This window comes from Onychostoma macrolepis, chromosome 02 (assembly GCF_012432095.1).
Source record: "Onychostoma macrolepis isolate SWU-2019 chromosome 02, ASM1243209v1, whole genome shotgun sequence".
In the NCBI taxonomy this organism is placed as follows: domain Eukaryota; kingdom Metazoa; phylum Chordata; class Actinopteri; order Cypriniformes; family Cyprinidae; genus Onychostoma; species Onychostoma macrolepis.
In genome coordinates this window covers 28,078,434-28,088,644 of record NC_081156.1, presented here as the reverse complement: position 1 = coordinate 28,088,644, position 10,211 = coordinate 28,078,434, and the positions used below count along the sequence as shown (strand labels likewise).

General features: G+C 40.2%; 2 protein-coding genes and 1 non-coding gene across 3 annotated transcripts in view; all 3 read left to right on the top strand.

Annotated features, from left to right (window-relative positions):
• Positions 1-68: 68 nt before the first annotated feature.
• sdhc (succinate dehydrogenase complex, subunit C, integral membrane protein) lies at positions 69-2,985 on the top strand. The gene is made up of 6 exons (XM_058797697.1): positions 69-131; positions 953-1,012; positions 1,100-1,201; positions 1,368-1,429; positions 1,805-1,968; positions 2,728-2,985. Exons 1-6 carry the CDS (start codon positions 115-117, stop codon positions 2,830-2,832), a joined length of 510 nt encoding a protein of 169 aa, XP_058653680.1. The 5' UTR covers positions 69-114; the 3' UTR covers positions 2,833-2,985.
• A 2,021-nt stretch (positions 2,986-5,006) lies between these two features.
• On the top strand, positions 5,007-5,080 carry trnar-ucu (transfer RNA arginine (anticodon UCU)). The gene has a single exon. It is a non-coding gene; the product is annotated as a tRNA-Arg (tRNA).
• A 3,085-nt stretch (positions 5,081-8,165) lies between these two features.
• The window catches only part of cadm3 (cell adhesion molecule 3), a 70,456-nt gene continuing 68,410 nt past the window's right edge, over positions 8,166-10,211 (top strand). Inside the window, 2 exon segments of the mRNA XM_058761960.1 lie at positions 8,166-8,362; positions 9,596-9,786. Coding sequence (XP_058617943.1) covers positions 9,666-9,786 — 121 coding nt within the window. The 5' untranslated portion in view covers positions 8,166-8,362; positions 9,596-9,665.

Sequence of the window (10,211 nt, the reverse complement as noted above, 5' to 3'; positions counted from 1 at the left end):
GACCTCACATATCGTTTGTTATGACCTTACAAAAATGGCGGCGGCTTGTGAACTCTTTTGTGACATAGCACATCCGGCTGCGTCACGTCCGAACACTCAAGCAAGCTCAAAAACATGGCGTTGCTTCTAAGGTCAGTACGAACATGTCATTTTTAAAATGTGACAGTTTTGCTTTTTCTTTTGTATAAGGTGAAATTAATCGTTGTGACATTCTTTTTGATGCCATATTAGCTGTCAGTTTGATAGTCGTAAAATTGAGGGATTGCTGGTGTTGTTAACGTATTGTATATGTAACAAGTGCACTTTGGTACTATAATCTTTATAGTCATGTATATGCTTTATGTTTTTTTGTTTTTTTTTATTCTCAATCGATTTATTTTTCTTTCAACGTTTTTCTGAAATATGATCATAATAATTTATTCTGCTGTGTTTGTTCATACTGTAAAGTTCTTTCCACCAGAATCTTCTGTACATCAAATCAGTTATGATAATTAAATAACAACTCTGAGTAGTATGTTGTGTGTCGCTTTATTTGTAATATCCATATGTCTGAGCTCGTCTCTGGAGTCCTGTCATATTCGTTGGATCAGACAGTGTGACATGACTTCCATTAGAAGATTGCTGAGATTTATAGGATTAACCATAGAAGACGTTACTTAAGTCCTGTGAGGTGATTTATATAAACAAGCAAGCAGTGAATCTTCATATGCCAGGTCTATGCTGTTGTCGCTGTTGTGTTTAAAGTGTTCAAGGCCATATTACCAAAAGGTCCTATACTACGTTATCTGACAAATTAAAGGCAAGAGTTGGGATATTTCTAATGTACAAAATACCCAGGTATCCCTGGTGCACAGTCTTAGCTGTATGCAAATGTGTGTTTATACTTAAATGTGTTTTATACTTTTATATATTTGTACTCGCTTAAAAAATATGTGGATTCTCTGTGTTCAAGGACGGTGGCCCGGCAGGGTCTGTGTCCGTCACGGTCACAGTTTGGCGTACTCTACAGATAGTGAGTATTTTTGTGTTTTCCTAACACATTTTCAAATGAAGAATTCATGTTAATGTATAAAGCTCCTTCTGTTAATTTTTTTTTCAGTGCTGTTCCTATGGGAACTACAGCAAAAGAGGAAATGAACAAGTTTTGGTCAAAAAACACACGACTCAACCGACCTGTCTCACCACATATAAGCATCTACAAGTGAGTGTTAACACAGCTGTTTCTTGGAGTGTTTGGATCATACAATATACAGGGATTATATGTCAGAGCAGAGGATGTTGGTTTAAAAAAAAATGTGGTGAGTTTTGAATGGGATGTAACTAAACTGTCCAAAAACATATTGAATGAATGGCTTTGGTGTTTTCAGGTGGTCTATCCCCATGATGATGTCCATCTCACACAGAGGAACTGGCGTTGCACTAAGTTCAGGTAGCTAACATAATATATTTTTGGCTCTCAATAATGTGTTTAAAGGACAACAAATGAAAAATATAATGATAAATATATTAGCATCCACATCAAAGCATGATAACATTTCGTTTATCATGTCGTTTGCTGCTTTAAATGCTCAAGCACTTTGAAGTCAGGTGGATTCGGATTGGCTCTCAGTGTTTCTATCGTTTATCAGCTGGAAAAAAACAAGGTTCTGAAAGTGATTCAAACGATGTCTTTCCACTGTGTTGTTATTGTTATAGCTGTGGTGTGGACTAAAACTTTATAGTTATCACTATATCGTCTATGGTGTTCCTGACTATATGGTTGCATATTAATTATAAATAATAATGTTGATCTTTTTGGTCTCAGGAATCTCTGCGTTTGCACTTGCTGCGTTGGTGTTACCTGAGAGTTACCCATATTACCTTGATTTGATTCACTCCATGACCTTTGGGCCCCAGTTTCTTGCTTTCAGCAAATTTGCTCTGGCTTTCCCAGTGGTTTACCACACATTCAACGGCATCCGGCATCTGGTACACACACACATATAAATAATAGATGAAGTATATTCAGACTCTTTCCTGCTGTGATAATGACTCATGACAGTGTAACAAGTTGTATGTTGCCAAATATGTGAACAAAATATGAAATTAAGTCTTGTACGGTTCACAAGTTTTGGGTCAGTAAGATTTTTTAAGGAATTAATACTTTTATTAAGCAAGGATGCATTAAATTAATAATAAAAAAAAAAAACAGTAAAGACATTTATAATGTTAATGAGATTTTGTTTTTGCTAATAAATGCTATCCTTTTGAATTTTCTGTGAATTTACTGAATGATCATGGTTTCCATGAATATTAAGTATCACAACTGTTTTTCACATTGATAATAAGAAAATAATTAGAAAATTCAGCTTTTTATCACATCAATAAATTATTATTTTTTTTAAATATATTGAAACAGAAAACAGTTGTTTTATATAATAATAATATTTCATAATATTACTATTTTATTAGATTTTTGATGCAATAAATGCAGTCTTGTTGAGACTTCTTTCAAAAATATAAATCTTACCAACTCCAAACTTTGGAACGGTAATGCATGTAACTTTTTTTCATGTCTGTTTAATGCTTTCCTCGTCTGCCAAAATTATGAATTAGCAATTAGACTGCAAATACAAATATTCATTTGATTTATTATTCAACATGTCATGTAAATTAATATATTTTTTCATAAGACCTAATATATTGACCATAAATCAATTCATATCTCTCTTTGTCTCTTTCTTTCAGGTGTGGGATCTTGGGAAGGGTTTTAAGATTCCTGAAGTCTATCGTTCTGGCTACATGGTCATTGCTTTGACGGTTCTCGCATCAATCGGTCTTGCTGCCATGTAAATCCATGAGAGGACTGGGTGAGACGCACAAATGAAGAAGATGTGGACTTGGAGAAAGTGGTGTTCTTTTGTTTATCTGTCTTAGAAGTGGTCTGTAAGGACCAAATTCATTAATATAATACATAAAAAAAATAAAATAAAAATTATATATCAACCCCCAAAAATATCCTCAGTGTTTTTTCATGTGAAATGCATTGCACATTGCTAAACTAAAAAAGAGGGGCATAGCACTTAACATGGCATTTAAAATGAAATTTACATATAGAAATATGAGGAGTGGGCTGAGCATTTGCTTTGTTTTGTTGTCACTGCAGTATTTCCAAAAATGTTGACTTGTGCTTGATTTCACTTCAGTTTAATAAAATCACTTTGGGTAGCAAAAGCCCTTCATCAATTAAACCTCTAGATTCGGTACAATATGTGACAAATGTAGTTGTGTGATTTCCTCCCAGCATGACTCAGTTATGACATGAAGAGGTGAAGATTGTAGTATGACTCATATAATGTTTTTCTCTGTTCATAATTTTTTAAGGCAATGCATATAAAATATTTATATCTGTTGCCTTCATGTGTCATCATGATGGTACCGGTGATGTTTCGTAGTAACCGCTAATAAGAGCGCGATTAGAATCTTGTTCGAATTTTAAATAAACCCAAATGTTGAAATCTGGCTGCACAGGTTAAATTATTCTCCTTGAATCTTGTTCACCTGAATGGTAATGTCAAGGATTGCTGTTGGCTTTTTTCATTTAAATGGTAATGTCGTAAAATGGATTGGTTTGGATTACAGACTACATGCAATCACTACACTGAATGTTTATTGAAAAACTCCATCCTGGAGTCCTAAAGCACCTGATCTCATCACTTCCCTTCCTCTTCACTAAAAAACTAAATCAAGAGATAACATATTTATCTGCATCTGAAACTAGAAGGCATGTCCTTCCACTTGTTGTGGTCAAGAATAAACAAATCATGTTCAGTTTCAGTATTGCATCAGGTTGGTTTATGTGGTTTAGAGCGGAGGTTTTCAAACTGAGATCAAGGGACCCCAGGGTTCCTTAAAAAATAAAAATAAAAAATATATAAACAGCAAAATATATTTTTGGACTGTCCAAGTTATGTTTAATAGTAATTCTTAGCACATTTACCAGTTTTATTCATAAAGCAGAAACCATTAGATTAATGAGTAATGAGTAAATATTTACATAGGTTTTAACATTTAAAAAAAAAAAAAAAAAATCCTCACACCTTGTATATATTTATGAAAAAAGAAATGCTCTCGCTCTTTCCTTGCAGCTTATATATGGTCATGAATTACTGTACCTTACAGAATTTCTTCTTTCTGCTGTTGCCTTTATCTCCTCGAGGTTGTATGGCACTATTCTCTGTAGAGTGCCTTTGTAATAATATTTATTGTGAAAGTGCTGTACAAATTGAATTGAGAATGTTTCTCTTCAGATTTATACATTCAACAGTACTCTAATAATGAGGAGAATTCATTGTTAATTTAATACAAAGTAAGTGGTTTCCCATTTTCCATTTTTGACAGTATACAAACCAATTATTTAACGCTTTTACAATATCATGTTTACTGTTTTCACTCTAAATGGGTGTTTATGCACGAAAATAGCTGCCTTTAAATTTGACGAATATGGTTATAAGAGCTTAAAAACCCCTGATCTAAAGTGACGGGCAGGTTATTTCATCTTATAATGGGCAAATTTTTACAACAAACTAATAATTAGGCTAACCTAACTAAAACAGAGTGATTCATAAATTACGGACATTATACACAAAAATGACGCTTTTCAGGTAATGTTATTTTGTTTGTTTTGTCCAGAATAACGTTGGCAGCACAGATGATTAAGAGTAAGCCTCGCGAAATAATACCGTGTGTTTGAACTATGGTAGTAATTTAAATAACATAGTGTGTTTCCGAAATTTATGGATGATTGTCGTTTTCAAGAAGTGATGAAAATAAACCATGATTATTTCTCTTTCGGATGCTGAGGGCGGCTGTCCGCCATTGCAGCACGACGTCAGACGAGAGAAGCACGCGCGCCCCCTAGCGACACATGACGCACTTACAGCACGCGCAGGGCACTGGTCCTGATGCTGCAGGATGCGGTACTGATGCACAATATGACCTCGCTTTACGCTGTATCATGTGGCTCAGTCTCTGTGGCGCAATGGAATAGCGCGCTGGACTTCTAATCCAGAGGCTCCGGGTTCGAGTCCCGGCAGAGATGAGTCGGTAATGACGCCATCGCGGGATGATGGCTTTTTTGATGCATAAATAGGTCTTATGATGCTCATCCGTCACAGAGGGTGCGAGGCATATCACATTTTTGTGAATGAATCCACTCGTGTGCGTGCCTAGCAATAAACCATTCGTTATGAGAACAATAGTAAAACATTAATTTATTATACTTTAAAAAAATGTAAAAGCCTAAGTTTTTTTTTTTTTCCACAGTTATTTAAATATTCACCAGTTTGCCAACAATATGCAACGGTTTGGTAACTTGCAATACATAGTATTCTTGATTTTTGAAGTTTTTAACCTACATTTCTAATTCAGTAAAAAATTAAATTTTCTTATGGGGATGCAGCAAAATATGTATTTTAAAAGCCTATATATATTTATTTTCCGCTGTTAAATAAAAAGAAAGTCACAGATTTATGAAGGGAAAAGATGCAACGGTTTGGTAACTTGCAATACACAGTATGCTTGATTTTTAAGTTTTTATCTCACATTTCTAATACAGTAAAAATGTCAATTTTTCTTTTTAATGCATTCTTGTCCCCTTTGCCCTCTCAGATCAGTTCAGCTGTAATATACTTGTCTATGGTCTTGCCAATAAAGTCTCTCTAACGTGAAGAGAATTATCCTGAATTGCACTTGGGAGAGAGAGAAAGAGAGAGAGAGAGAGAGAGAAAGGTGGAGAAAGAATGAGAGCCTGCCAGAGAGATGGAGAGAGACATCAGTGTCCTATTGATTTCCCAGCGAACGGTGTGATTGGCTCTTCTCGGTCATTATGGAATAGAGATAGAGAGGAATCTCACCTCTGCACTGCCTGATCAAACTCTACAGGAAATCCTCTTCCAGGAAACCCTCCTTCACCCTGTCATGCATTTATCTGAATTGAAAGTGTGAATGTTCACTAGAGAGTTTCTCAGTCATTCATTTATCCACTTTGAGCTCATTTTCATCCTCTCATCTACCCACACGAGGCAATTTCACCAGAATCATCCCGCTTTGAAATTCTATCTACAATTTTGTCATTCATATGTGATCCTGGCTTGTTCATCTAGGCTACCTCTTTTTCTTTCCTCTCCACAGGCAAGCTGGGTAAGTGAGAGAGAGAGAGAGAGAGAGAGAGAGAGAGAGAGATGAGGGCTCATTTTAATGCAGTATTTGATTTTAGATGTTCAGCAAGTCATTAAACTGACAATTGAGACGTTCTGTTCATATTATCCCTCTCTTCCTGGGCCGGTCGGAAACTATGGGTGTTGGTTTCTGCGCTTCTGGACACTCGCACGTCGAAGAAAAAGAATTGCGCAGGTCACGGACGAGCGCGCTCGACCGCGTGGACTGTCACAGCTCTGCGGAGAATGACGTCAGCGTCTCTATAAAATGATGAAATGGGCATGGGCTCTGTTTCCAAACACTTGAAACTGAAGCTACACTGGACCGCACTTCGCAGACTGAAATAGGCTACAGTTGCCTGAATATTTTCTCAAGCCGATAGGCTGAACTATTTCGGTGTGGAATGATGTAAGCGGGCGCTTTCTGGGAACACCGGAACGCTCGCAGTACAGTCTCCTGACCGGTAGATGTAACTACTGTCTCATCCGTATCAGTGATGAAGACAAGCTGGGGTGATAACACTCCAAACATACTGTATCTTTTTATTTACCGCATAAAGAGATTAATTTTCCACTGTCTAATCTGTGTCATGGTTTATTCACTCCGTGAAATGAATAAAAGCCGACAGGCTGTAGGCTGCTGACATTAAACACAAGTGTGTAGTGATTTGGGCCGGAAGTGTCCCGCCCCGAGGCTCCGGTTGGCTGCTCGAGCCACCGCCACGGTGACCGAGTCGCTGCTCTCTCGGGGTATCTGCCTCTCGTGCAGTCGTCCATGTTTAACCCCGTGCGTCCCCCGCACCGCACAGCGAGTAATCCGCGTGCAGAACTAATCCTTAAATCCTCTCGCGAGTCGCAACGCCCTCCCCTCCCTCCCTCCTCCTCTCGCGCGGGCCTCCCGAGCAGCCGGCGGGGTCTCCAGAGCCCGGCTCGCGCGGGGACTCTGTTCACAAGACCACACCTCGCGCCGCCACCAGCCGATATAAAGGGGGAACCTCACGAAAACGTGGTCCAGCTGCTCACATTTCACCCCGAAAATGTGGATAAAGAAAATGAAACAAATTTGAATATTTATTGTGACATTATTTTCATGACAACTAAGCCTTTGAAAAAAAAGAAACATTTATCTGAAAGACTGATTCCAGACGTTTTGTAAATCACACTTTACTGCACACCGACATGTTATTTAATTCAGTGTAAATTATTAGAATAGGCCTATATTTTCTTGTTTCTTTCTTTTATTAATTACTAATTCATTCATTAATTCATTCATTCATCCATACATCCAGTATTCACACTTTTCTACTTGGTTATAAAAATTGCACATTTTAGCATGTTTTCTAAACATTAGGTAGGCTAAATTAACTAATGTAATGTATTGTTTGCACATTTGCTCAACTAGAAATTCATTTATCATATTTTGAATTTCTGAATTTAGCATTTTGAACTTCAAAAATACTTTAATAAATTTTAAAATAAATTTTGCACTAGTCCTAATAATTATTTATTCATACATAAATTATAATTCTTATTAATTAATATAATAGCCTAAAAATTATGTACTTTATTTGTTTTAGTCTGTTTATTGAAAAACATTAAACAAACAAACAAATAAATAAATAAACGGATAAATGTTATCATAAATGTTATGATAAGTTTCGTGAGATTCCTCTAAAAACAGACTAGGCCACAAACTTTACACACTTCTAACATAAATATCAACAACAGCAGAAACAACAACGACAACAACAACAACAACAACAACAACAACAACAATAATAATAATAATAATAATAATAACAACAACAATAATAATAATCTCAGGCAGTATGGTCTAGCCCTGTTATCCAAATGGTACGGCCAAATCGTATTAAAATCCCCACCCCTCCCCCCTCCACCCCGCGCGCCTGCCCCCTCCCTCCATCCCTCCCTCCCTCACTGCCTCCCTCCCTTTCTCCGTGGTTTCAGACAGACTGTTTTGCTGCAGTGAACGGTAGCCGTGGAGAGAGGAAAAGGCAAGAAAAACAAGAAGACAGCGGAGGGCGGAACAAGAACCAAGACAGACAGATCCATTGGGACCTTAGCGTGAGCGCCAGCAGGCATAGACGGGTCCAACACTCCAGAACCGACGGAGCCGACGGGCATCACGAGGAGCGCTTATAACGGTGCGTATTGCAATCTGCCCTCCTTTTGAGCACACAGACACGCAGGGGTATTATTGTCACTGGCGTCCTGGCGCTTATGCTGAGGGGGGGAGACACCTGTCAGGTTTGTAAATAGGGGCACGCTCGTGCTCTGGAATGCGCCTGCATCCGCGCGCGCCTCTCCTCCTGACGGGCGCACCGGGCAGGAAACCGTCCAACGAGCTCGGAGATGTTAAACTACGAGCGAAGGGAAGGGGGTTGATGTTAAAGTGTGCTTAGGCTTACTGTTAATGCGCTGATGGTTGCTTTGCCCCCTCCGCTTCCCCTCCCCTCCCGCATCCCCGCCGCTCCTTCTGCATTCAGCGCGCTCGGACTGTGTGCACCTGCTACTGTTTTCCGTGGTTCGGTGGGGCGTCCCGGTTGCGCGGGTGAGAACGGGACTGGTGCTCAGCGGGAGAGAGAGAGAGGGGGAGGGAGGGAAATAAAGAGGAGAAGTGCGAGAAAAGAAGCGATGAGTGAGGGAGGCGGCGCGGGTGGCTCCGTTTTGGGTCGCGTGTCATACAATTGCAGCAGGTATCATCACCTCATCACAACAATCGAGATGAGGCGAGGCTCCGCTGCCCGCGCTGAACATCCACATTCACACACACATTCACACACACAGACACAGTTTGACAGCCACGGTCCGTCCTTGCCTCCCTCTATAGTTGCACAACAATACAGAGCATCTCTGCGCGATCGCACGCCCGCCCCGCAGGCAACGCCATGACTTGCACAGTTCACAAAAGCGCAAGAAAGAGGAATAGGCAGCCAAACGACCTGGACTATTGTGTGTGTGAGTGCGCGCGCACGGTTGTGGCCACTGGCCACGGTCGCGTGAGGCTGCGCGCTGAATTCTCAACGGGCGACAGGTGCACCTTGCTCTCGGAGAGAGCGGGAGAGATTAATGAGAGCGGTGTTAAAGGCTACCGCGAGGATTTCAGGGGCAGCTCTCTACAAATCTCAATTCTTGTCAGATACGCGCTCACTTTTACGTCGCGTTTGTCGATTCAGAGTCGTTTTCTGGGTTACTGAGTGGCGAAGGGAATGTTTTCGATCACTGCGTCACACATCACACACTGCGAGTGACACGAGACGATCAATGGACTCACTGGGGCAGCGCGTGAGTGAAGTGTGTGTGTGCTCAGCATCAGTGCGACCAATCGGCGCTCTCCGTCTGCTAATGAGTGTTTATGTGTGTGTCCTTTCTTCCAGTCAGCGCTTCGCAGAGCTTCTCCACTTCTCCGGGCCCCGAGAGGACTGTTGGCTTTAACGCGCTGGACGGATGAGCGGGATGCGCGCGCGTCAGAGTATGACATTCCCAGCATTCCAGCGGGCCGCTCTCAGGGCGCTCGCGGCCTTGACGATGCTTCTCGCGACCTCCGTTCGGAGCAACTTCGTTTTCGGTAAGAAACCCCCTCGTTCTTCGCGCACTCAGCTCCTCCCTCATGTTTTGACTGATTTCTGTTTTTACAAGGGAATCACAGAGCCGTTAATAAGCTCGTGGGGCACAGAGGAACCTCCCCCTCATCTCAGCTCCAACGGAATTTTCTGCTGTGTTCTGTTATTTGGAAACTATAGCAGTTTATCTATCTATCAGATAGTCTATCTATCTATCTATCTATCTATCTATCTATCTATCTATCTATCTATCATATTGCTGGACTAAATCTTCTTATCATTATGAACTAATTTTTCATTCGAAAGTGTTTAACATACTTTGAAGGAATTGGTATGGTGGCCCAGTAGTGCACAACACAACGCAATCTCCACAACACAACAAACTCTCCACAACACAACAGAAACAAGCCGCAACATAACGAAATCTCCA